Source organism: Lissotriton helveticus, chromosome 9, assembly GCF_964261635.1.
Source record: "Lissotriton helveticus chromosome 9, aLisHel1.1, whole genome shotgun sequence".
Lineage (NCBI taxonomy): Eukaryota > Metazoa > Chordata > Amphibia > Caudata > Salamandridae > Lissotriton > Lissotriton helveticus.
Window position 1 is genome coordinate 699,642,923 of NC_136070.1, and position 27,761 is coordinate 699,670,683.

Here is a 27,761-nt window from a genome sequence, read left to right on the forward strand (position 1 = left end):
GGTATTTAAATGTTCTGGCTTGTTGGACCCGGCCTCGTGGCGTGGTCCTTCCCCTCCCGCATGGCGGGCCCCGGACGACATCGGCCCTCCAACCAGCCCGGGTCGGCCCCGGGGAACACCTCTGCACGACCTACAAACCACCAGATCCGCCCCCCCGGCGGCCCACCACCACTGACACGGCACCCTTGGGCCGCCCCAGCGTTACCGGTCCGGTGCCCACCAAGGACCCACATTCCAGGTCGACGCCATCTTGGGCCCATCACGTCACAGACACGTGGTCCCGGCCCAGCCGCGACCACAGCCCCAGCAAGCCCGCCATCGAGGCACCAAGAACCTCCGGGTGGTAGAGTGGCCACTCAACCAAAGACAAGGAGAGGGGAGTTTCGATTGCTCTCCAACCATCCCCGGACGCCTAGTATCGATCGCCCTCTGGCCTCCCTGGGCGCTGGCTCCACCCCCCTGCTGGGTGTCTGGACACCATCATCCCGGCCCCTCTGACCTCCAGGCGAGAGGGTCCGGACATCAAAGGACTCCAGACCTATATCTGGGCCAGCCCCGGAGTAGGGCGGGAGTTGTATCCCGGAGTCGAGAAGCCCTGCTGACGCTGTCGGCTGACCCTGAGACGAACTCACCGTGCTGCTCTACCTGGAACCTGCTGGCGCTGCCGCGGTCCATCTTCGCTGTAACCACCTTGGAGCCTGCTGGCGCTGCCGCGGCCCATCTTCGCTGTAACCACCTTGGAGCCTGCTGGCGCTGCCGCGGCCCAGCTTCGCTGTAACCACCTTGGAGCCTGCTGGCGCTGCCGCGGCCCATCTTCGCTGCAACCACCTTGGAGCCTGCTGGCGCTGCCGTGGCCCATCTTCGCTGCAACCACCTTGGAGCCTGCTGGCGCTGCCGCGGCCCATCTTCGCTGTAACCACCTTGGAGCCTGCTGGCGCTGCCGCGGCCCATCTTCGCTGTAACCACCTTGGAGCCTGCTGGCGCTGCCGCGGCCCATCTTCGCTGTAACCACCTTGGAGCCTGCTGGCGCTGCCGCGGCCCATCTTCGCTGTAATCACCTTGGAGCCTGCTGGCGCTGCCGCGGCCCCACCTTGCGGAACCCCCCAGCTCGAGGATTGAGAGCTGTGCGCAGGGGCTACGTACCACCGACCATCCGTAAGACTGTCCCGCTACCTTACCCCTTGTCACGAGACTTTCCCGGTCCCAGGATCGGCTGTATATATTGAAACTATACTTATTGCCAGATAAAGCTTGAAAACTCTATCTACGTGTTGTGTACTTTTGTAGTGGTGTAGTTACTCTGCTGTACGATTCTAGAAGAGGGCCCCCACGTCGGAGGCCCCTCGACACCGCTCGGTGCCTTCTCTAGAGGACGGGTAGACCTCGGGGTGGTCAGTCAGACACCTTCTGCCGCCCCCGGGTTCGCCTTTCTAACATTGGTGGCAGGCGCTGCGATCCGAGCCCACGCAAAATCGTACAGAGAGGGATCTACCCGCTACAGGGAAAAAAACACACTGAGACCATGACGACCCAAGAAACAAATCCACCTGCCGAATTCCAGAAAGAAAAGATGGAAGAATACAGCCACAAAGAACTGAAACAATTCTGTAAAGATATGGGAATCGCTACCACTGGCCTGAGTACAAAAGAGGACTTCAAATCGGCCCTACAAGCCTGGGTGGAAACCCGAGACAGGCCACCCCAAGAGGAGAATAGCCCGAATGGACAACCGGAAACCCGCGCACCTCCGACGGGGGAAAGAACCGCAACCCTAAACGCGGACCTCACCTATGAAGACGCTCGAGAACGAGAGCGCAACCGGCTACACGAATTGGAGCTTGCACGACTCCGGTTAGACGGAGAACTCCAGCTAGCGGAGAAAAAGATAGCCCTCGAGCAACTACGGCTGGAGGGGGATTTAGAAGAAAAAAGGAGACAACGTGACCTCGAAGAAAAACGATTAGCCTATGAACACGAACGAGGCCTGAAAGAACTCGAAATCAAAGCCAAGCTCAGCGAAGATAGCACAGCCGGGGCCAAGACCTCGGCCCCTCCCGTGGACACCAAAGTTCATCTACCGAAAGATGTAGTCAAAGAATACTACAAAAACGACGACATCCAGCAGTGGTTCAAAGCCTACGAGGTGGCCATGACCGCCCATCGGGTGCCCCTGAAGGACTGGGGCGCCGGCCTGTGGGGAAAGTTCGTCAACGAAGGGAGGGACGCCCTGCTGGAACTCCCTGACACCGAAATGACTTACTATGAACACATGAAAACGGCCCTACTCACACGCTACGGACTCACCCCCGAGATGTACCGGCAGAGGTTCCGAGACTGTAAAAAAATCCCCGGTACAACTTGGGTGGAATATGTGAACTTTTTTAGCAGAGCCTTCGAGGGATGGGTCAAAGGCAGTCAGGTCACTACCTACCAGCAGTTGGTTGACCTGATATTATGGGAGCACCTCTCCAACAACTGCTTCATTGAACTACGACAACACCTCCTCGACAGCAAGTTGACCGATCCTCGAAAACTAGCGATCGAAGCAGATCGGTGGGCGAGCACCCGTGTCCACCGGAACCCCACAGGAGAATACGGACGAGGGTCCCCGGGGAACCACCGGCGGCAAGGCGGCGGGTCGGGCATCAGCCGAGGCCGAGACCTCCCGCCGGGGTCTTCGCCCGCCTCCGCTACCCCAGCCTCCGGCCCGAGGGGGGCCCCGCCAGCCCGACCGGGACCACGCCCCAACGTTACGTGCCACAGATGCCAACGGCTGGGTCACTATGCCAATGATCCTCTCTGCCCCATGAACCAACGGCCCGGCCCCACCGGTCCCCCCGGTCGACAAATCACTGCAGCCGCTCTAAGCGAAGAAAGAGATGAAGAAGAACAGGTCCCTATGGAACCAGAAGAATGGGAGTCCGCAGCCATGTGCCTCGCCTCCCTGGGCGACAAAGACATGATCCCTCGGGACCAGATTCCGATCAACACCCAGAAGTACCGCCAGTGGGTCACCATCAACGGCCGCCGGGCCGAGGCTCTCTGTGACACGGGGGCCAGCATAACCGCCGTCCGCTGCCACCTGGTGACCCCAGAACAGATCTTGCCACACGTTCTGTGCCCTGTCCGGTCAGCGGACAATTCCGAGAGCCTGTGCCAGATGGCCCGCATCCCCTTCGAGTGGGGAGGAGTGTCCGGCCTGCTGAATGTCACCGTCCGAGACGATGCCCCAGTAGACTGCCTTCTAGGGAACGACCTGGAAAGTTCCCCCTGGGCACAAATCGAACGAAGAGAGCATCTGGGGATGCTAGGCCTTCCTGAATGGGTTTGCGTAACGACCCGATCCATGTCCAACCGGGACGCCGTCCCCACCGAAGACAATCTGCCCGAAGAACCGGAATGGCCGGCACCTCCGCCACCCGCCACTGCCACAACCGAACCCGAACTGGGGCCGCGGGGCCCCAACCATGAAGAAATCTCCGAGCTCGGGCCCCTTCCAGAACTAGCCCAGTGGCGCCAAGAAGGGGGCCCCACCCGTGAGCAGTTCCGTCAGGAACAAAGGACCTGTCCTTCCCTTGAGGGACTCCGACAACAAGCCGCCACCCAAGCCACAGGAACCCCCTCGGGGTCCCACTGGGTCTATTGGGACCAGGACCTCCTCTACAGCGAACAGAAAATCGCCGAACTGGGGGCCGGCCGAGTGCTAGTCGTCCCCCTCCCCTTCAGGGGCTTTCTCTTAAATCTGGCACATGATGTGCCCCTCGCTGGGCACCTGGGGCAGGACAAAACCTACAACCGCCTGGTGACCCACTTTTATTGGCCGAAGATGCGCAGCGATGTGTACAACCACTGCCGAACCTGTCCGACCTGCCAAGCCAGTGGAAAGAGTGGGGGGAAAATCAAAGCCCCACTCCAACCGTTTCCCGTGGTGACCACTCCCTTCGAGCGAGTAGGGATCGACATCGTGGGGCCCCTGGATCCTCCAACCTCTCAGGGGCACCGCTTCATCCTCGTCCTGGTGGACCATGCCACCCGCTACCCAGAAGCTATCCCTCTCCGGACTATCACAGCCCCCGTAGTGGGGCGAGCGCTCATGGGGATCTTCTCTAGAGTCGGCTTTCCCCGAGAGGTCGTAAGTGATCGGGGCACAAACTTTATATCAAAATATATGCGGTCCCTATGGCAACAGTGCGGGGTCGCATATAAGTTCACCACCCCGTATCACCCTCAAGGGAATGGACTAGTAGAGCGGTTTAATAGGACCCTGAAAGGAATGATCAAGGGCCTAGAAGAACCACTCCGGCGCAAATGGGACATTCTGCTGCCGTGCCTTCTGTTCGCCTACCGGGAGGTACCCCAGAAGTCCTTGGGGTTCAGCCCCTTTGAACTATTATATGGACACCCTGTGCGAGGCCCCCTCAGCCTGGTCAAAGAAGGCTGGGAGCTGGCCCCCTCCGATGCTCCGCCCGATGTTTTCCGATACTTCTTGACTCTCCGCAACCAGACTCGGAAGTTCCGGGAACTGGCCGAAACCAACCTAAAAGCCAGACAAGAAGAGATGAAGCGCTGGTATGACGAAAACGCCTCGTCCATTGAATTCGAGCCGGGCCAACAGGTCTGGGTCATGTCCCCAGTCGACCCCGGCGCCCTCCAGGACAAATGGACAGGGCCCTTCCGTGTGGTGGAGCGCAAGAGCCCCGTCACCTACCTAGTGGACATGGAGTCCCCCCGGAACCCCCTCCGGGTCCTACACGCCAACCGGCTCAAGCCCCACTTTGTCCGCACCGAACTGACCCTGTTGTTGGCTACCGATGACGGAGCGGAGGACGACTCCGAGCCTCTACCAGACCTCCTGAGTACCTCCGAGAAAGATGGTTCGGTCGAGGGGGTCTCCCTCTCTCCCACGCTGACCCCCAAGCAGCGCCAGGACTGCCAGAAACTGCTGGGTCAATTTGCAAACTTATTTTCCCTCACCCCCGGGGTCACACAGTGGTGTGTTCACGACGTTGACACTGGGGACAGTCCGCCCGTGCGGCACCGAGCCTACCGAGTTCCCGACCGAGTGCGGGCCTGCATCCAAGCCGAAGTTTCCAAAATGCTAGCCCTAGGGGTAGTCGAACCCTCAGACAGTCCATGGGCCAGTCCCGTCGTCCTGGTCCCTAAGGCCGCCGCCCCCGGAGTGCCCCCGGAGCTGCGGTTCTGTGTCGACTACCGGGGGCTGAATGCAGTCACCAGGACCGACGCCCATCCCATCCCATCCCCAGGGCGGATGAATTGATCGATCGCCTGGGAGCCGCCAGGTACCTCAGCACCTTCGACCTCAAGGCCGGATACTGGCAAATCGGCCTCACGCCAGGAGCCCAGGAACGGTCCCCATTCTCGACCCCGGATGGCCACTACCAGTTCAAAGTGATGCCCTTCGGCATGAAAAACGCCCCGGCCACCTTCCAGAGACTCGTGAATAGGGTGCTGGCGGGGCTGGAAGAGTTCAATGCCGCCTATCTAGACGACATTGCAGTGTACAGCCTTCAGTGGGATGAGCACCTGTCCCACCTCTGGAAGGTCCTGACGGCCCTCCAACGGGCCGGACTAACAATAAAAGCCAGCAAGTGCCAGATCGGTCAAGGGTCCGTGACCTATCTGGGAAACCAAGTGGGGAGTGGCCAAGTGGCTCCCCTTCAACCCAAGATCGACGCCATCCAGGCCTGGGAACCCCCCGTCACCCAGACCGCCGTCCGAGCCTTCCTGGGGCTCACGGGATACTATCGGCGGTTCATAAAAGACTATGGGAACATTGTGGGGCCCCTCACAGAACTAACCTCCAAGAGACTACCCCAAAGGTGCACTGGACCCCCGAGTGCCAAGTAGCCTTTGAGACCCTCAAAACGTCCATGTGCACCGCCCCGGTGCTCCAGGCCCCCGACTACAGCCGAGAGTTCATCGTCCAAACTGACGCCTCGGAACATGGCGTTGGGGCCGTCCTCTCCCAAGTGAACTCTAACGGAGTCGACCGTCCGGTAGCCTTCATCAGCCGGCGCCTGCTGGCCAGAGAACAACGATGGAGCACCATCGAGAGGGAAGCCTTCGCCGTCGTATGGGCCCTAAAGAAACTCCGGCCCTACCTCTTCGGCACCCACTTCCGAGTACAGACCGACCACCGGCCCCTGCGGTGGTTGATGCAGATGCGGGGCGAGAACCCGAAGTTGCTGCGATGGTCCATCTCCCTCCAAGGGATGAACTTCACCGTGGAACATCGCCCTGGCAACGACCACGCCAACGCTGACGGCCTCTCCAGATTCTTCCGCCTCGGCGAGGAGAATCCCCAAGAAGATGGGTGACTCCCCCCTGCCTTCAGCTGGAGGGGACGTGTGTTGGACCCGGCCTCGTGGCGTGGTCCTACCCCTCCCGCATGGCGGGCCCCGGACGACATCAGCCCTCCACCCAGCCCGGGTCGGCCCCGGGGCACACCTCTGCACGACCTACAAACCACCAGATCCGCCCCCCCGGCGGCCCACCACCACTGACACGGCACCCTTGGGCCGCCCCAGCGTTACCGGTCCGGTGCCCACCAAGGACCCACATTCCAGGCCGACGCCATCTTGGGCCTATCACGTCACAGACACGTGGTCCCGGCCCAGCCGCAACCACAGCCCGAGCAAGCCCGCCATCGAGGCACCAAGAACCTCCGGGTGGTAGAGTGGCCACTCAACCAAAGACAAGGAGAGGGGAGTTTCGATGGCTCTCCAACCATCCCCGGATGCCTAGTATCGATCGCCCTCCGGCCTCCCTGGGCGCTGGCTCCACCCCCCTGCTGGGTGTCTGGACACCATCATCCCGGCCCCTCTGACCTCCAGGCGAGAGGGTCCGGACATCAAAGGACTCCAGACCTATATCTGGGCCAACCCCGGAGTAGGGCGGGAGTTGTATCCCGGAGTCGAGAAGCCCTGCTGACGCTGTCGGCTGACCCTGAGACGAACTCACCGTGCTGCTCTACCTGGAACCTGCTGGCGCTGCCGCGGTCCATCTTCGCTGTAACCACCTTGGAGCCTGCTGGCGCTGCCGCGGCCCATCTTCGCTATAACCACCTTGGAGCCTGCTGGCGCTACCGCGGCCCATCTTCGCTGTAACCACCTTGGAGCCTGCTGGCGCTGCCGCGGCCCATCTTCGCTGCAACCACCTTGGAGCCTGCTGGCGCTGCCGCGGCCCATCTTCGCTGTAACCACCTTGGAGCCTGCTGGCGCTGCCGCGGCCCATCTTCGCTGTAACCACCTTGGAGCCTGCTGGCGCTGCCGCGGCCCATCTTCGCTGTAACCACCTTGGAGCCTGCTGGCGCTGCCGCGGCCCATCTTCGCTGTAACCACCTTGGAGCCTGCTGGCGCTGCCGCGGCCCCACCTTGCGGAACCCCCCAGCTCGAGGATTGAGAGCTGTGCGCAGGGGCTACGTACCACCGACCATCCGTAAGACTGTCCCGCTACCTTACCCCTTGTCACAAGACTTTCCCGGTCCCAGGATCGGCTGTATATATTGAAACGATACTTATTGCCAGATAAAGCTTGAAAACTCTATCTACGTGTTGTGTACTTTTGTAGTGGTGTAGTTACTCTGCTGTACGATTCTAGAAGAGGGCCCCCACGTCGGAGGCCCCTCGACACCGCTCGGTGCCTTCTCTGAAGGACGGGTAGACCTCGGGGTGGTCAGTCAGACACCTTCTGCCGCCCCCGGGTTCGCCTTTCTAACATGGCTACTCCCTTGCCTACGAGTTACTATTCTGTATTTGCTGTGAGCTTATGTGTGGAATCAATACATTATGCATATGACATTTTGAGTGACACCCAACTGCTACTTGAATGTTATACTAGTAATTGTAAATGTTTGCATGTTTTGTTTTAAGTGTAATGTTGTAGGGAGAGCTTCATAGTGCTGTGAGCTATGCTTGAGATGTATTTTGTGTTTGTAGCAATAGGCAAAGCGTCAGAAATAAACTATGTATCTGAAAGAGACACGTTAGTGATAGATTCCTTACTTTAGAATAGATTCCTTACCTTAGAATATCCTCAGACATCAGACTGGATCCGGAATTTTTTTGCATAGCAATACCCATGCGTGTCGTTAGGCGTCGTCTGCGGCTCCGCGTCCGTCGTCGGCGCCGTGATGACGTCGTCGGAGTACTTAGACGCCGCCTCCGCGTGCTGACGTCAGTTCTTCTTTTTTCCGCGCCAGCTAGCGCAGATCTGGAAAAAGTTGTACCCTAGTCACTTTTTGACTAACCTTTTGAGATCCTTTTTGATCCATTTTCCAAGTCTATTAGACTCTGACGGTGCCGGTAGGTATGCCCGGGTTCAAGCCCTGCGCCGACTGCAACCGACTCATGTCGGTTACCGACCCCAATCGCCGGTGCCTGCACTGTTTAGGCCTGGACCACGACGACAAGTCCTGCTCCGACTGCCGGGCCCTGACGTCTAAGGCTAGACGGGAGCAGTCCCGTAAGCGACTCGAGCTTCGGCAGTCCGCCCGCGCCGCTCGAGGTACCGTTCCGAAAGGAGGTCGAGGGACCCGTCGCGGGGCCGGAGCCACCACAGTTCTGGGAGTCGTCATCGGTCTTCGGGCTCGAAGTCCTCAGGTAAGAGGCACAAGAACTCGAAGAGGCATCATCGCTCTTCTGTCTTCCCCCGACGCTCGTGCGACGCGGCCGGGGGTTCAGGCGACACCGCCCACGTGACTCCACTGGAGCCGCTGTTGTCGCGGCCTGCTCCACACCTGCCGGTCCCTGGACAGGACGCGACGCCGGGGGAGATTGCAGACTTCCTCATGGCCATGAGGTCACTCGCTTCTCCGTCGGTGTTCCGCGGTGCCTTCGGGCCAAGCGTCTCCGATTGGGTCCCTACGCGGGCCGGGTGCTTCGGCCCCCCGCCGTCGGCGACTTCGGTCCCTACGCCGCAGGGCCCCTCTGGGTCCGGTTCCGGGACGACATCGTCCCTGGTCCTGCCCTCGATTCGGATCCGGCACCGGAGAGGCGCCGCTCTCGATGCCGATGGGAGATTTTTAGTTCTATGACCCAACCCCATCTTTTGAGCCAGAGTACCAGGCTGTGGGTGATGAGGAGGATTGGGAGGGGTCTGAGGACCCTCTGGCACGTGAGTGCCAGTCTTCTGCGGATGGACAGGAGAGCTTGGGGATGCCAGTGGTCTGGACACTTCACCCGACACTGGTTTTGTCTCCCCTCCTAGCGTGGCTACGGAGAAGGGGGCTGCTTATAGCGTTGTGCTGATGAGGGCGGCCAAGGCCCTGGGCCTTGAGCTCCCCGTCGCGGCCGTGAGAACTAACCTCCTCACTGAGGTCCTTAAACCGCAGTCAAGCTCGGCCGAGCCTCTGCTGCCGTTTAATGAGGCCTTGTCAGACGTTCTTTTGGGCACTTGGTCCAGGCCGGCCACAGGGCAGCCTGTGGATAGGAACGTGGCCAGATGCATCCGCCCGGCTCCGGGCGACCCTTGCTTTCTGTCTACCCACCCCACCCCTGAGAGCCTGGTTATCCAGGCCTCAAATTCCCAGACCGCATTCCCGTCGGCTCCCCCCGACCGGGAATCCAAGAGGTACGAGACCTACGGAAAAAAGGTATTCTCCTCCCTGAGTTTGGGATTGCGGTCCGTCAATACCGCGTGCCTCTTGGGCCGATACACCCACTCTCGCGGTCGCGGCCGTGCTGCCAGAATGCCCGATGGAGTTACGGGCTAAACTCTTCAAGGCCCTTGTGGAGGGCCGAGATGCGGCACGGTATTCCATCCGGTGTGGGCTGGACACTACAGACTCTCTAGGCAGAGCGATGGCAACGACGGAGGCGATTCGTCGTCATGCCTGGTTGAGGTCTGCCAATTTCTCGGCCGATGTCCAAAACACCCTTATGGACATGCCGTTCGATGGCCGTCGCCTCTTTGGCGACAAGGCAGACCATGCGCTTGAGCGCTTTAAGGACCCCAGGGCTACGGCCAAGTCCTTGGGCCTCTCGGCCCGCGCCAGCAAACGGCTGCCTTTCACCCCTTTCGTGGCCAAGGAAGGGGTGCCCCCACACGTCTTGCCAGCCACGTGCCGCAGATTACAATCCAGCGCGGTGGCGTACGTGGAAACCGTCGTGGCGGCGGTCGGGGACAACGGCGAGGCCAGTCCGCACCTGCCCCTGCAGCATCCACCTCTAAACCCTCCTAGTCCGTGCTTTCAGGCCCATGTGACGCCAGTGGGGGGCAGGGTTCGCCATCACCACCTCCACTGGCACACTGTCACATCGGACAGGTGGGTGCTGCAAATTGTCCGAAGGGGCTACTCCCTCCCCTTCGAGGTGACCCCTCCAGCCATGCCACCACAGTACCACCGCGTGTCGGGGATTCACTTGCAACTTCTGCAAGAGGAAGTTACGGCCCTCTTGGCCAAGGGGGCCATCGAGCCCGTTCCTGGGCCAGAAGTAGGGTGTGGTTGTTACTCCCACTACTTTCTGGTACCCAAGAAGGGCAAAGGGGGCCTACACCCTATCTTGGACCTACGGAACGTCAACCGCTTCCTCCGGAAGGAGAAGATCAAGATGCTGACATTGGCTCAGGTTTTGGCTGCCCTAGACCCTGGAGACTGGATGGTAGCGTTGGACTTGCAGGACGCTTATTTTCACATCCCCGTCCTGCTGGCCATCTGGCGTTACCTGCGGTTCACGGTAGGCCACGAGCATTTTCAGTTCACCCTGCTCCCCTTCGGCCTTACCAGCGCCCCACGGGTGTTCACAAAAGTGATGGCGGTGGTCGCAGCTCATCTGCGCAGGTTAGGGGTTTCAGTCTTCCCCTACCTCGACGACTGGTTGTTGAAGGCGGGCTCGCCCCAGACAGTCGTCAGCCACCTCCAGACTATGGCCGACCTCCTACACCTGCTGGGGTTCTCCATCAATGTGCCGAAGTCGCACCTGTGTCCCTCTCAGAAGCTCCTCTTCATCTGAGCGGTTATAGACTCGGCGCAGTTTCGGGTTTATCCTCCCGAGCAACGGGTTCGGGATATTCATGCTCTGATTCCGAACTTTCAGCCTTTATCCCGAGTCTCGGTCAGGTTGACGCTGCGGCTTTTAGGACTGATGGCCTCCTGCATCCTTCTGGTGCATCACACCAGGTGGCGGATGCGGGCTCTGCAGTGGGACCTGACGTTTCAGTGGGCCCAGCATCAGGGCAACTTGTCCGACCATGTCTTGATCTCGGAGGGCACTGCAAGACAGTTGCAGTGGTGGCTCACGGACCGCGATTGGGTCAGCGGCAGATCCCTCTCCCTACCCCAAATGGAGCATGTAGTTGTGACGGACGCGTCCCTCCAGGGCTAGGGGGGCCACATGGGAGAGGCGGAGATCAGAGGCCTCTGGTCTCCGGCGGAGTCCCAGCTTCACATCAACCTTTTGGAGCTGCAGGTGATCCGGCTTGCACTGTAGGCATTCCTCCCCTCTGTCCGGGGGAGTGTAGTGCAGGTGTTCACGGACAACACCACCGCCATGTGGTACTGCAACAAACAGGGCAGGGTGGGGTCGTGGACCCTTTGCCAGGAGCCTCTGCGCCTCTGGCAGTGGCTGGAACATCAGGGCGTGACTCTGGTGGTTCAACACCTGGCAGGTTCTCTGAACGCCAGGGCGGACGAACTCGGTGCATGATGGATCACGAATGGCTTCTGAACTCGGGACGTGGGGCAAGGCCTCTTTCAGCAGTGGGTAGAGCCTTGGTTAGATCTATTCGCCACAGAAGAGAACGCGCAGAACTGATCATCAGTTCTGCACGTTGGAATTTCCAAGGCAGCACTCGCTCGACAGTTGCGGTCTATTGTACGCCTTTTCGCCTATACCACTTCTGCCCAGAGTGCTGAAGAAGATCATGCGCGACCGCGCCCAGGTTATCCTTGTGGCTCCGGACTGGGCACGAAGATATTGGCATCCAGAGCTACTCAGCATGTCTGTCGCATCCCCCGATTCGTCTGCCTCTTCAGGAGGACCTTCTGTCGCAGCAGCAGGGGACGGTCCTCCACCCGAACCTGTCCAGTCTCCACCCACAAGCTTGGAGATTGAGCGGCGACAGTTGAGGCCATATGACTTGCCTCCTGAAGTCTGTAATGTCATTCTGGCAGCCAGGCGTCCCTCCACAAAGTCGGTATACGCCTGCAGGTGGAACAGATTTGTGGCATGGTGCACAGCAAAGGCTGTGGATCCCCTCTCTGCACCCCTTTCTGAGGTTCTCCTCTTCCTTCTTTCTCTTGCCCAGCAGGGCTCTGCTCTGGGCACTATCAAGGGCTACCTCTCTGCCCTTTCCGCCTTCTTAAGGCTACCTGATCAGCCATCCTTGTTCAAGTCCCCAATTGTAAATAGGTTTTTGAAGGGCATCACTCACATGTTTCCTCCTGTTCCATTTGTGATGCCCCAGTGGGACTTGAACCTTGTACTTACTTATCTAATGTGTGCTTCCTTTGAGCCACTCCATAACTGTCCTCTCCGTCTTCTTACTTTGAAGACTGCTTTCCTGGTTGCCATCACCTCTGCCAGGAGAGTGCGTGAGCTCCAGGCTCTTTCTTCCACACCTCCTTTCCTCTCTGTCCATCTGGACAAGGTTGTGTTGCGGGCAAGACCCTCTTTCCTACCCAAGGTTGTCACGGCCTTCCACATCGGGCAGTCCATCACCTTGCCCACTTTCTTTCCGCCTCCGCATCCCTCGAAAGAGGAAGAGAGGCTCCACCGTCTGGACCCAAAACGTGCGCTCTCTTACTATCTGGATCACACACGCCAGTTCCATGTGGATGACCAACTCTTTGTTGGTTACGTGGGCGCTAAGAAGGGACAGGCGATGCACAAGTGGACCATCTCTCGGTCGATCATCTTGTGCATCCAGGCGTCTTACTCCTTGGTTAAGAAGGAACTTCCTGTTGGGCTGAGGGCTCATTCCACTCGAGCCACGGCGACTACAACTGTCCTGGGCCGAGGTGTGCCCTTGCAGGACATTTGTCAGGCAGCTACGTGGGCCTCGCTGCACACGTTTGCAAGACACTACTGCCTGGACAGCCAAGTCCAGAGGGATGGCTTGTTTGGCCGTTCCGTCCTCCAGGACTTTCTGGTGTGATTATTGGTTCACAGACCCACCACCGGGGTTGGTATTGCTGGGGTATCTATTCTAAGGTAAGGAATCTATCACTACTGTGTCTCTTTCAGATGCACAAGTTACTACTTATGTAACGATATATCTGTAAGAGACATTAGTTAGTGATAGATTCCTTACCGACCCACCCATCCTCCCCGTTCTGCGAACCGATATCTAGGGTTAAGGTCATCCCCTTTCAGGGCTCTAGTTTCATGGCACCAGTGTTGGTTCTATCATGGCTCTGCGTATCTGGCGCGGAAAAGCTGTGTATAAGAACTGACGTCAGCACGCGGAGGCGGCGTCTAAGTACTCCGACGACGTCATCCCGGCGCCCACGACGCGGACGACGGACGCGGAGCCGCGGACGACGCCTACCGACGCGCATGGGTACTGCTACGCAAAAAAATTCCGGATCCAGTCTGATGCCTGGGGATATTCTAAGGTAAGGAATCTATTCTAAGGTAACGAATCTATCACTAACTAATGTCTCTTACACAAGTAGTAACTTGCGCATTAGTGTATCAACAGTGCCTTCTTTAAGAAAGCTGCAGGGAAAAGCACCTTCGTGACTTCCGTCAGCTAGTGTCTCTGCGAAGCCCCCATAAGCAAAGTCAGATTACATATTTTAAGTTCCACTTTCTGAAACACCCATAATACGTTCTCTACAGTGGGTTCTTCGCGGCAATCCTCCCTTTAGTTCACCTATGGCAGGTTTGCAATGCCCAAAGGGCTTCAGCCCCCCCCCGTGTTTGTCAGCCGGGGCTGAGACAGCTTCAGGGGCACAGACAGTGCCCCAGTACTATACAGGTCTTTATAAGACCGTTTACTTGTTAACAAGGCTTTGTTGTTCTTTCACTCCTTCTTAGAGCCCCTTCATCTTCAGTTTTCCAATTGAAGGAAGAATTAGCCTCCCCCAAAATGTTTATGTCCCCCCAGAATTTGACTCTAGTTGCTCCACTGACCTATGCGTGCCGCTTTACATCCCACAATGGCACTCGGATATGAGATGCTAGTAACAAAGTCTATCCGAGCAGAACTTCTTGATCACTTCTCTCACCAAACATGCCTGCTCAGGACCATGAGTCAAATATCAGACTGGACAACCCAGTGAAGTAACCATATAAACAGATTATTATCATATGAAATACCACAAAAAGACCTGCACAGTTGCTCAAAGCTGCGTGCATACCAAAAAAACGTACACGATTGTCTCAACCTAATATAAACTTATTTTGACTTGTACTTAAGTGGTTGTTTAATTACTTTTATACTATACACAACTTCCTCTGATGTGTCTGTAAAACATACCTTTTGTCCCGAAAGTTTGTCCTAAATTTTGACCTTCTGTCCTGAATTTTTGTCCTGAATTTTCACATTTTGTCCTGAATTTTTACACGTACTGTCCTGAATTTTTACACTTAGCGTCCAGAATTTGCACCAATGCAGTTGGTCACCCTACATAGCAGGTCAATATTCTGGTTTTGTGCCATTATTTACTGGGGTGAACTGTGCAATAAACACTCGTACACTCTCACTCATGCACATACTGGTACTCATACAGAGGGTCATGCAGTCACACATGCAGGCCTTCTCTCCCTCTCTCTCTCCTATCTCTCCCCGCCCCCCCTCCCTCCCTGGGGTCTTTAGACAGATCTGAGGTATCAGGGGAAACATTGCGAGACAGCTTGTGCTTAGAGCAAGAGAAGTTTCACTCCCTTCGAGCGAGTAGGGATCGACATCGTGGGGCCCCTGGATCCTCCAACCTCTCAGGGGCACCGCTTCATCCTCGTCCTGGTGGACCATGCCACCCGCTACCCAGAAGCTATCCCTCTCCAGACTATCACAGCCCCTGTAGTGGGGCGAGCGCTCATGGGGATCTTCTCTAGAGTCGGCTTTCCCAGAGAGGTCGTAAGTGATCGGGGCACAAACTTTATATCAAAATATATGCGGTCCCTATGGCAACAGTGCGGGGTCGCATATAAGTTCACCACCCCGTATCACCCTCAAGGGAATGGACTAGTAGAGCGGTTTAATAGGACCCTGAAAGGAATGATCAAGGGCCTAGAAGAACCACTCAGGTGCAAATGGGACGTTCTGCTGCCGTGCCTCCTGTTCGCCTACCGGGAGGTACCCCAGAAGTCCTTGGGGTTCAGCCCCTTTGAACTATTATATGGACACCCTGTGCGAGGCCCCCTCAGCCTGGTCAAAGAAGGCTGGGAGCTGGCCCCCTCCGATGCTCCGCCCGATGTTTTCCGATACTTCTTGACTCTCCGCAACCAGACTCGGAAGTTCCGGGAACTGGCCGAAACCAACCTAAAAGCCAGTCAAGAAGAGATGAAGCGCTGGTATGACGAAAACGCCTCGTCCATTGAATTCGAGCCGGGCCAACAGGTCTGGGTCATGTCCCCAGTCGACCCCGGCGCCCTCCAGGACAAATGGACAGGGCCCTTCCGTGTGGTGGAGCGCAAGAGCCCCGTCACCTACCTAGTGGACATGGAGTCCCCCCGGAACCCCCCCCGGGTCCTACACGCCAACCGGCTCAAGCCCCACTTTGTCCGCACCGAACTGAGCCTGTTGTTGGCTACCGATGACGGAGCGGAGGACGACTCCGAGCCTCTACCAGACCTCCTGAGTACCTCCGAGAAAGATGGTTCGGTCGAGGGGGTCTCCCTCTCTCCCACGCTGACCCCCAAGCAGCGCCAGGACTGCCAGAAACTGCTGGGTCAATTTGCAAACTTATTTTCCCTCACCCCCGGGGTCACACAGTGGTGTGTTCACGACGTTGACACTGGGGACAGTCCGCCCGTGCGGCACCGAGCCTACCGAGTTCCCGACCGAGTGCGGGCCTGCATCCAAGCCGAAGTTTCCAAAATGCTAGCCCTAGGGGTAGTCGAACCCTCAGACAGTCCGTGGGCCAGTCCCGTCGTCCTGGTCCCTAAGGCCGCCGCCCCCGGAGTGCCCCCGGAGCTGCGGTTCTGTGTCGACTACCGGGGGCTGAATGCAGTCACCAGGACCGATGCCCATCCCATCCCCAGGGCGGATGAATTGATCGATCGCCTGGGAGCCGCCAGGTACCTCAGCACCTTCGACCTCACGGCCGGATACTGGCAAATCGGCCTCACGCCAGGAGCCCAGGAACGGTCCGCGTTCTCGACCCCGGATGGCCACTACTAGTTCAAAGTGATGCCCTTCGGCATGAAAAACGCCCCGGCCACCTTCCAGAGACTCGTGAATAGGGTGCTGGCGGGGCTGGAAGAGTCCAGTGCCGCCTATCTAGACGACATTGCAGTGTACAGCCTTCAGTGGGATGAGCACCTGTCCCACCTCTGGAAGGTCCTGACGGCCCTCCAACGGGCCGGACTACCAATAAAAGCCAGCAAGTGCCAGATCGGTCAAGGGTCCGTGACCTATCTGGGACACCAAGTGGGGAGTGGCCAAGTGGCTCCCCTTCAACCCAAGATCGACGCCATCCAGGCCTGGGAACCCCCCGTCACCCAGACCGCCGTCCGAGCCTTCCTGGGGCTCACGGGATACTATCGGCGGTTCATAAAAGACTATGGGAACATTGTGGGGCCCCTCACAGAACTAACCTCCAAGAGTCTACCCCCAAAGGTGCACTGGACCCCCGAGTGCCAAGTAGCCTTTGAGACCCTCAAAATGGCCATGTGCACCGCCCCGGTGCTCCAGGCCCCCGACTACAGCCGAGAGTTCATCGTCCAAACTGACGCCTCGGAACATGGCGTTGGGGCCGTCCTCTCCCAAGTGAACTCTGACGGAGTCGACCGTCCGGTAGCCTTCATCAGCCGGCGCCTGCTGGCCAGAGAAGAACGATGGAGCACCATCGAGAGGGAAGCCTTCGCCGTCGTATGGGCCCTAAAGAAACTCCGGCCCTACCTCTTCGGCACCCACTTCCGAGTACAGACCGACCACCGGCCCCTGCGGTGGTTGATGCAGATGCGGGGCGAGAACCCGAAGTTGCTGCGATGGTCCATCTCCCTCCAAGGGATGAACTTCACCGTGGAACATCGCCCTGGCAACGACCACGCCAACGCTGACGGCCTCTCCAGATTCTTCCGCCTCGGCGAGGAGAATCCCCAAGAAGATGGGTGACTCTCCCCTGCCTTCAGCTGGAGGGGACGTGTGTTGGACCCGGCCTCGTGGCGTGGTCCTACCCCTCCCGCATGGCGGGCCCCGGACGACATCAGCCCTCCACCCAGCCCGGGTCGGCCCCGGGGCACACCTCTGCACGACCTACAAACCACCAGATCTGCCCCCCCGGCGGCCCACCACCACTGACACGGCACCCTTGGGCCGCCCCAGCGTTACCGGTCCGGTGCCCACCAAGGACCCACATTCCAGGCCGACGCCATCTTGGGCCCATCACGTCACAGACACGTGGTCCCGGCCCAGCCGCGACCACAGCCCCAGCAAGCCCGCCATCGAGGCACCAAGAACCTCCGGGTGGTAGAGTGGCCACTCAACCAAAGACAAGGAGAGGGGAGTTTCGATGGCTCTCCAACCATCCCCGGACGCCTAGTATCAATCGCCCTCCGGCCTCCCTGGGCGCTGGCTCCACCCCCCTGCTGGGTGTCTGGACACCATCATCCCGGCCCCTCTGACCTCCAGGCGAGAGGGTCCGGACATCAAAGGACTCCAGACCTATATCTGGGCCAGCCCCGGAGTAGGGCGGGAGTTGTATCCCGGAGTCGAGATGCCCTGCTGACGCTGTCGGCTGACCCTGAGACGAACTCACCGTGCTGCTCTACCTGGAACCTGCTGGCGCTGCCGCGGTCCATCTTCGCTGTAACCACCTTGGAGTCTGCTGGCGCTGCCGCGGCCCATCTTCGCTGTAACCACCTTGGAGCCTGCTGGCTCTACCGCGGCCCATCTTCGCTGTAACCACCTTGGAGCCTGCTGGCGCTGCCGCGGCCCATCTTCGCTGCAACCACCTTGGAGCCTGCTGGCGCTGCCGCGGCCCATCTTCGCTGTAACCACCTTGGAGCCTGCTGGCGCTGCCGCGGCCCATCTTCGCTGTAACCACCTTGGAGCCTGCTGGCGCTGCCGCGGCCCATCTTCGCTGTAACCACCTTGGAGCCTGCTGGCGCTGCCGCGGCCCCACCTTGCGGAACCCCCCAGCTCGAGGATTGAGAGCTGTGCGCAGGGTCTCCGTACCACCGACCATCCGTAAGACTGTCCCGCTACCTTACCCCTTGTCACGAGACTTTCCCGGTCCCAGGATCGGCTGTATATATTGAAACGATGCTTATTGCCAGATAAAGGTTGAAAACTCTATCTAGGTGTTGTGTACTTTTGTAGTGGTGTAGTTACTCTGCTGTACGATTCTAGAAGAGGGCCCCCACGTCGGAGGCCCCTCGACACCGCTCGGTGCCTTCTCTGAAGGACGGGTAGACCTCGGGGTGGTCAGTCAGACACCTTCTGCCGCCCCCGGGTTCGCCTTTCTAACATGGCTACTCCCTTGCCTACGAGTTACTATTCTGTATTTGCTGTGAGCTTATGTGTGGGATCAATACATTATGCATATGACATTTTGAGTGACACCCAACTGCTACTTGAATGTTATACTAGTAATTGTAAATGTTTGCATGTTTTGTTTTAAGTGTAATGTTGTAGGGAGAGCTTCATAGTGCCGTGAGCTATGCTTGAGATGTATTTTGTGTTTGTAGCAATAGGCAAAGCGTCAGAAATAAACTATGTATCTGAAAGAGACACGTTAGTGATAGATTCCTTACTTTAGAATAGATTCCTTACCTTAGAATATCCTCAGACATCAGACTGGATCCGGAATTTTTTTGCATAGCAATACCCATGCGTGTCGTTAGGCGTCGTCTGCGGCTCCGCGTCCGTCGTCGGCGCCGTGATGACGTCGTCGGAGTACTTAGACGCCGCCTCCGCGTGCTGACGTCAGTTCTTCTTTTTTCCGCGCCAGCTAGCGCAGATCTGGAAAAAGTTGTACCCTAGTCACTTTTTGACTAACCTTTTGAGATCCTTTTTGATCCATTTTCCAAGTCTATTAGACTCTGACGGTGCCGGTAGGGATGCCCGGGTTCAAGCCCTGCGCCGACTGCAACCGACTCATGTCGGTTACCGACCCCAATCGCCGGTGCCTGCACTGTTTAGGCCTGGACCACGATGACAAGTCCTGCTCCGACTGCCGGGCCCTGACGTCTAAGGCTAGACGGGAGCAGTCCCGTAAGCGACTCGAGCTTCGGCAGGCCGCTCGAGGTACCGGTCCGAAAGGAGGTCGAGGGACCCGTCGCGGGGCCGGAGCCACCACAGTTCTGGGAGTCGTCATCGGTCTTCGGGCTCGAAGTCCTCCGGTAAGAGGCACAAGAACTCGAAGAGGCATCATCGCTCTTCTGTCTTCCCCCGACGCTCGTGCGACGCGGCCGGGGGTTCAGACGACACCGCCCCCGTGACTCCACTGGAGCCGCAGTTGTCGCGGCCTGCTCCACACCTGCCGGTCCCTGGACAGGACGCGACGCCGGGGGAGATTGCAGACTTCCTCATGGCCATGAGGTCACTTGCTTCTCCGTCGGTGTTCCGCGGTGCCTTCGGGCCAAGCGTCTCCGATTGGGTCCCTACGCGGGCCGGGTGCTTCGGCCCCCCGCCGTCGGCGACTTCGTTCCCTACGCCGCAGGGCCCCTCTGGGTCCGGTTCCGGGACGACATCGTCCCTGGTCCTGCCCTCGATTCGGATCCGGCGCCGGAGAGGCGCCGCTCTCGATGCCGATGGGAGATTTTTAGTTCTATAACCCGACCCCATCTTTTGAGCCAGAGTACCAGGCTGTGGGTGATGAGGAGGATTGGGAGGGGTCTGAGGACCCTCTGGCACGTGAGTGCCAGTCTTCTGCGGATGGACAGGAGAGCTTGGGGATGCCAGTGGTCTGGACACTTCACCCGACACTGGTTTTGTCTCCCCTCCTAGCGTGGCTACGGAGGAGGGGGCTGCTTATAGCGTTGTGCTGATGAGGGCGGCCAAGGCCCTGGGCCTTGAGCTCCCCGTCGCGGCCGTGAGGACTAACCTCCTCACTGAGGTCCTTAAACCGCAGTCAAGCTCGGCCGAGCCTCTGCTGCCGTTTAATGAGGCCTTGTCAGACATTCTTTTGGGCACTTGGTCCAGGCCGGCCACAGGGCAGCCTGTGGATAGGAACGTGGCCAGATGCATCCGCCCGGCTCCGGGCGATCTATGCTTTCTGTCTACCCACCCCACCCCTGAGAGCCTGGTTATCCAGGCCTCAAATTCCCAGACCGCATTCCCGTCGGCTCCCCCCGACCGGGAATCCAAGAGGTACGAGACCTACGGAAAAAAGGTATTCTCCTCCCTGAGTTTGGGATTGCGGTCCGTCAATACCGCGTGCCTCGTGGGCCAATACACCCACTCTCGCGGTCGCGGCCGTGCTGCCAGAATGCCCGATGGAGTTACGGGCTAAACTCTTCCAGGCCCTTGTGGAGGGCCGAGATGCGGCACGGTATTCCATCCGGTGTGGGCTGGACACTACAGACTCTCTAGGCAGAGCGATGGCAACGACGGAGGCGATTCGTCGTCATGCCTGGTTGAGGTCTGCCAATTTCTCGGCCGATGTTCAAAACACCCTTATGGACATGCCGTTCGATGGCCGTCACCTCTTTGGCGACAAGGCAGACCATGCGCTTGAGCGCTTTAAGGACCCCAGGGCTACGGCCAAGTCCTTGGGCCTCTCGGCCCCGCGCCAGCAAACGGCTGCCTTTCACCCCTTTCGTGGCCAAGGAAGGGGCGCCCCCACAAGTCTTGCCAGCCACGTGCCGCAGATTACCATCCAGCGCGGTGGCGTACGTGGAAACCGTCGTGGCGGCGGTCGGGGACAACGGCGAGGCCAGTCCGCACCTGCCCCTGCAGCATTCACCTCTAAACCCTCCTAGTCCATGCTTTCAGGCCCATGTGACGCCAGTGGGGGGCAGGGTTCGCCATCACCACCTCCACTGGCACACTGTCACATCGGACAGGTGGGTGCTGCAAATCGTCCGAAGGGGCTACTCCCTCCCCTTCGAGGTGACCCCTCCAGCCATGCCACCACAGTACCACCGCGTGTCGGGGATTCACTTGCAACTTCTGCAAGAGGAAGTTACGGCCCTCTTGGCCAAGGGGGCCATCGAGCCCGTTCCTGGGCCAGAAGTAGGGTGTGGTTGTTACTCCCACTACTTTCTGGTACCCAAGAAGGGCAAAGGGGGCCTACACCCTATCTTGGACCTACGGAACGTCAACCGCTTCCTCCGGAAGGAGAAGATCAAGATGCTGACATTGGCTCAGGTTTTGGCTGCCCTAGACCCTGGAGACTGGATGGTAGCGTTGGACTTGCAGGACGCTTATTTTCACATCCCCGTCCTGCTGGCCATCTGGCGTTACCTGCAGTTCACGGTAGGCCACGAGCATTTTCAGTTCACCCTGCTCCCCATCGGCCTTACCAGCGCCCCACGGGTGTTCACAAAAGTGATGGCGGTGGTCGCAGCTCATCTGCGCAGGTTAGGGGTTTCAGTCTTCCCCTACCTCGACGACTGGTTGTTGAAGGCGGGCTCGCCCCAGACAGTCGTCAGCCACCTCCAGACTATGGCCGACCTCCTGCACCTGCTGGGGTTCTCCATCAATGTGCCGAAGTCGCACCTGTGTCCCTCTCAGAAGCTCCTCTTCATCTGAGCGGTTATAGACTCTGCGCAGTTTCGGGTTTATCCTCCCGAGCAACGGGTTCGGGATATTCATGCTCTGATTCCGAACTTTCAACCTTTATCCCGAGTCTCGGTCAGGTTGACGCTGCGGCTTCTAGGACTGATGGCCTCCTGCATCCTTCTGGTGCATCACACCAGGTGGCGGATGCGGGCTCTGCAGTGGGACCTGAAGTTTCAGTGGGCCCAGCATCAGGGCAACTTGTCCAACCATGTCTTGATCTCGGAGGGCACTGCAAGACAGTTGCAGTGGTGGCTCACGGACCGCGATTGGGTCAGCGGCAGATCCCTCTCCCTACCCCAAATGGAGCATGTAGTTGTGACGGACGCGTCCCTCCAGGGCTAGGGGGGCCACATGGGAGAGGCGGAGATCAGAGGCCTCTGGTCTCCGGCGGAGTCCCAGCTCCACATCAACCTTTTGGAGCTGCAGGTGATCCGGCTTGCACTGTAGGCATTCCTCCCCTCTGTCCGGGGGAGTGTAGTGCAGGTGTTCACGGACAACACCACCGCCATGTGGTACTGCAACAAACAGGGCAGGGTGGGGTCGTGGACCCTTTGCCAGGAGCCTCTGCGCCTCTGGCAGTGGCTGGAACATCAGGGCGTGACTCTGGTGGTTCAACACCTGGCAGGTTCTCTGAACGCCAGGGCGGACGAACTCGGTGCATGATGGATCACGAATGGCGTCTGAACTCGGGACGTGGGGCAAGGCCTCTTTCAGCAGTGGGTAGAGCCTTGGTTAGATCTATTCGCCACAGAAGAGAACGCGCAGAACTGATCATCAGTTCTGCACGTTGGAATTTCCAAGGCAGCACTCGCTCGGCGACGCTTTTCGTCGCGAGTGGAGTTGCGGTCTATTGTACGCCTTTTCGCCTATACCACTTCTGCCCAGAGTGCTGAAGAAGATCATGCGCGACCGCGCCCAGGTTATCCTTGTGGCTCCGGACTGGGCACGACGATATTGGCATCCAGAGCTACTCAGCATGTCTGTCGCATCCCCCGATTCGTCTGCCTCTTCAGGAGGACCTTCTGTCGCAGCAGCAGGGGACGGTCCTCCACCCGAACCTGTCAAGTCTCCACCCACAAGCTTGGCGATTGAGCGGCGACAGTTGAGGCCATATGACTTGCCTCCTGAAGTCTGTAATGTCATTCTGGCAGCCAGGCGTCCCTCCACAAAGTCGGTATACACCTGCAGGTGGAACAGATTTGTGGCATGGTGCACAGCAAAGGCTTTGGATCCCCTCTCTGCACCCCTTTCTGAGGTTCTCCTCTTCCTTCTTTCTCTTGCCCAGCAGGGCTCTGCTCTGGGCACTATCAAGGGCTACCTCTCTGCCCTTTCCTCCTTCTTAAGGCTACCTGATCAGCCATCCTTGTTCAAGTCCCCAATTGTAAATAGGTTTTTGAAGGGCATCACTCACATGTTTCCTCCTGTTCCATTTGTGATGCCCCAGTGGGACTTGAACCTTGTACTTACTTATCTAATGTGTGCTTCCTTTGAGCCACTCCATAACTGTCCTCTCCGTCTTCTTACTTTGAAGACTGCTTTCCTGGTTGCCATCACCTCTGCCAGGAGAGTGCGTGAGCTCCAGGCTCTTTCTTCCACACCTCCTTTCCTCTCTGTCCATCTGGACAAGGTTGTGTTGCGGGCAAGACCCTCTTTCCTACCCAAGGTTGTCACGGCCTTCCACATCGGGCAGTCCATCACCTTGCCCACTTTCTTTCCGCCTCCGCATCCCTCGAAAGAGGAAGAGAGGCTCCACCGTCTGGACCCAAAACATGCGCTCTCTTACTATCTGGATTACACACGCCAGTTCCATGTGGATGACCAACTCTTTGTTGGTTACGTGGGCGCTAAGAAGGGACAGGCGATGCACAAGTGGACCATCTCTCGGTCGATCATCTTGTGCATCCAGGCGTCTTACTCCTTGGTTAAGAAGGAACTTCCTGTTGGGCTGAGGGCTCATTCCACTCGAGCCACGGCGACTACAACTGTCCTGGGCCGAGGTGTGCCCTTGCAGGACATTTGTCAGGCAGCTACGTGGGCCTCGCTGCACACGTTTGCAAGACACTACTGCCTGGACAGCCAAGTCCGGAGGGATGGCTTGTTTGGCCGTTCCGTCCTCCAGGACTTTCTTGTGTGATTATTGGTTCACAGACCCACCAGCGGGGTTGGTATTGCTGGGGTATCTATTCTAAGGTAAGGAATCTATCACTACTGTGTCTCTTTCAGATGCACAAGTTACTACTTGTGTAACGATATATCTGTAAGAGACATTAGTTAGTGATAGATTCCTTACCGACCCACCCATCCTCCCCGTTCTGCGAACCGATATCTAGGGTTAAGGTCATCCCCTTTCAGGGCTCTAGTTTCATGGCACCAGTGTTGGTTCTATCATGGCTCTGCGTATCTGGCGCGGAAAAGCTGTGTATAAGAACTGACGTCAGCACGCGGAGGCGGCGTCTAAGTACTCCGACGACGTCATCCCGGCGCCCACGACGCGGACGACGGACGCGGAGCCGCGGACGACGCCTACCGACGCGCATGGGTACTGCTACGCAAAAAAATTCCGGATCCAGTCTGATGCCTGGGGATATTCTAAGGTAAGGAATCTATTCTAAGGTAACGAATCTATCACTAACTAATGTCTCTTACACAAGTAGTAACTTGCGCATTAGTGTATCAACAGTGCCTTCTTTAAGAACGCTGCAGGGAAAAGCACCTTCGTAACTTCCGTCAGCTAGTGTCTCTGCGAAGCCCCCATAAGCAAAGTCAGATTACATATTTTAAGTTCCACTTTCTGAAACACCCATAATACGTTCTCTACAATGGGTTCTTCGCGGCAATCCTCCCTTTAGTTCACCTATGGCAGGTTTGCAATGCCCAAAGGGCTTCAGCCCCCCCCCCCCCGTGTTTGTCAGCCGGGGCTGAGACAGCTTCAGGGGCACAGACAGTGCCCCAGTACTATACAGGTCTTTATAAGACCGTTTACTTGTTAATAAGGCTCTGTTGTTCTTTCACTCCTTCTTAGAGCCCCTTCATCTTCAGTTTTCCAATTGAAGGAAGAATTAGTCTCCCCCAAAATGTTTATGTCCCCCCAGAATTTTACTGTAGTTGCTCCACTGACCTATGCGTGCCGCTTTACATCCCACAATGGCACTCGGATATGAGATGCTAGTAACAAAGTCTATCCGAGCAGAACTTCTTGACCACTTCTCTCACCAAACATGCCTGCTGAGGACCATGAGTCAAATATCTGACTGGACAACCCAGTGAAGTATCCATATAAACAGATTATTATGATATGAAATACCACAAAAAGACCTGCACAGTTGCTGAAAGCTGCGTGCATACCAAAAAAACGTACACGATTGTCTCAACCTAATATAAACTTATTTTGACTTGTACTTAAGTGGTTGTTTAATTACTTTTATACTATACACAACTTCCTCTGATGTGTCTGTAAAACATACCCTTTGTCCCGAAAGTTTGTCCTAAATTTTGACCTTCTGTCCTGAATTTTTGTCCTGAATGTTCACATTTTGTCCTGAATTTTTACACGTACTGTCCTGAATTTTTACACTTAGCGTCCAGAATTTGCACCAATGCAGTTGGTCACCCTACATAGCAGGTCAATATTCTGGTTTTGTGCCATTATTTACTGGGGTGAACTGTGCAATAAACACTCGTACACTCTCACTCATGCACATACTGGTACTCATACAGAGGGTCATGCAGTCACACATGCAGGCCTTCTCTCCCTCTCTCTCTCCTATCTCTCCCCGCCCCCCCCCCCTCCCTCCCTGGGGTCTTTAGACAGATCTGAGGTATCAGGGGAAACATTGCGAGACAGCTTGTGCTTAGAGCAAGAGAAGTTTCAGTAGATACCCACACATTTCTTTGTTTTTCTCTTAGGTGCAGTTTGAGATCGGTGACGCCACCAAACGTGTCTTTCCCACGAAATCCTTTGACGTGGTGTACAGCAGGGACACCATCCTGCATATCGCAGACAAGGGCGCCCTCTTCAGGAGATTCTACGTAAGTCAGTCTCGCCTGGGGAAGTGAAGAGGACACGCGGACGTTTGGTGTAGAGGACAGTGTGGGGGAGGGAAGTAATGGAGGACTCGTATATGTTACACAGTGGCAGTTGGCCTTTTGGAGTTGTGGCAGTCTCACTTCTCACTGAAAGTACATTTTGATTTACCTATAGTTTTAGCCTCCACACATAGATCTGCATTGGGTTTGGCACTAGCTGGATGTAGTTAGCTCAGGGCAGGCATACAAAATGTTGTGCAGTTCTGTTCAGGAGAAAACATCTAAAGGGTGGGTAAAAAAAATATGTTTTTTTTCTCCAATTTAGCCCCCATAGGAAGTTTTTGCTTTCAGGGACAGCAAACATTTCTTATTGGATTTACACCAACCCTGACATGGAAATAGAACTTTACTCGGAAGGGGTGCTTCTTGTGTTTTGGCATAAATATTTTCAGTAGATTTTTAGATGTTAGAATTTGAAAAATGGGGCTTAAAAAGTGGGCTTAAAAGCGTTTAAACTTCTGTGTCCCATGTCAGTTGGAAAGCCATTTGTTGATATGCTTGTAAACTTCCATCATTTGATGAATGTGCATAAACATGGCAAACATTTTGTATGTTGAGATTATTCTTGGTATTTTGAAACATTTGCTTATCCTTCAACAGGGTACAGGTAAATGGAAGGGGTGGTAAGCGGGGCTAAAAAAAAGTGGTCAAGTGCTAATAATTTTGACGTGTGATGAACGTGCAAACATTTTGACAGAAGCTTGGAAGGATTAGTTTTCTATTGGTATGTCAAGTTTTGTTCTCGTTCATAAAGAGGGGGCAAAGCTAAAGGGGGAGGCCATGAAATATTGATTTTACTTATAACTTTAGCGCTGGGGGGCAAAGGAAGGGCTCATTTACTAAGAAATGTAACATTGTTTGAGGAATCTGCATGAAATTTCGGTTTATAGTTCTCTGTTGGTTATATTAAATTTTGAGCGACAAGGACGGCACAAAGATAAATGAGTGGGACTAAAAGTTTCATTCACTAATAGCTTTGCCGCTGGTTGATGATTCTGCATACATTTTAGCATTTAGCAAATCTGAAAGAAACAAGTTAGTATTAGATTCCTTACCTTAGAATATCCCCAGGCGTCAGTCTGGATCCGGAAACTTTTGCGTAGCAGTACCCCTGCGCGTCGGTAGGCGTCGTCTGCAGGCATCTCCTGCGGCTCCGCGTCCGTCGTCGGCGTCGTGCGCCGTGATGACGTCGCTGAAGTATATAGACGCCGCCTCCGCGCGCTGACGTCAGTTCTTCTTTTTTCCGCGCCAGTTAGCGCAGTTCCGAAGAGCAGTACTCCGGTCTTTTGACCAAAGTTTTTGAATCTTTCTGTTACTCTTAAGGTGCCAGTAGGATGCCCGGTTTTAAGAATTGTGACGGCTGTGACCGCACGATGTCGGTCACGGACCATCACCGACTCTGCCTCCGGTGCCTGGGCCCGGACCACGACGTGGACGCCTGCGTCGATTGCCGGGCCTTGAGGAATAAAGCTAGACGGGAGCGGTCCCGCAAGCTACTCGAGCTCCGGGTGTCGGCCCTGCGTCGAGAGCGGTCCCGGTCCGGACGGAGGTCTAGGGAGCGGTCGAGGGAGCGGTCGCGGAGCCGTCACGAGCGCTCCGAGAGTCGTCACCATTCCTCTGGTTCCTCAGGTAGGAAGCACAAGAAGTCGGGGCATCGTCATCGTACCCCCGACTCCCCCCGACGCTCGCGCGATGCGGCCGGGGGTTCGGGTGGCCCCACCCCGCGGCTCCGCGTGAGTCGCCGGCGCGGCCTGCTCCATACCCTACGGTCCCTGGGCAAGGCGCGACGCCCGAGGAGATAAAGGCGTTCCTCATGGCCA

The 27,761-nt window shown here is 57.0% G+C and overlaps 1 protein-coding gene across 2 annotated transcripts in view; it reads left to right on the forward strand.

Moving 5' to 3' along the window:
* LOC144781807 (uncharacterized) overlaps positions 1-27,761 on the forward strand; it is a 288,719-nt gene that overhangs the window by 249,472 nt on the left and 11,486 nt on the right. For both annotated transcript variants that reach the window (XM_078660820.1, XM_078660821.1), the window contains one exon: positions 25,762-25,884. In XM_078660820.1, coding sequence (XP_078516946.1) covers positions 25,762-25,884 — 123 coding nt within the window. The remainder of the gene's footprint in view (positions 1-25,761; positions 25,885-27,761) is intronic.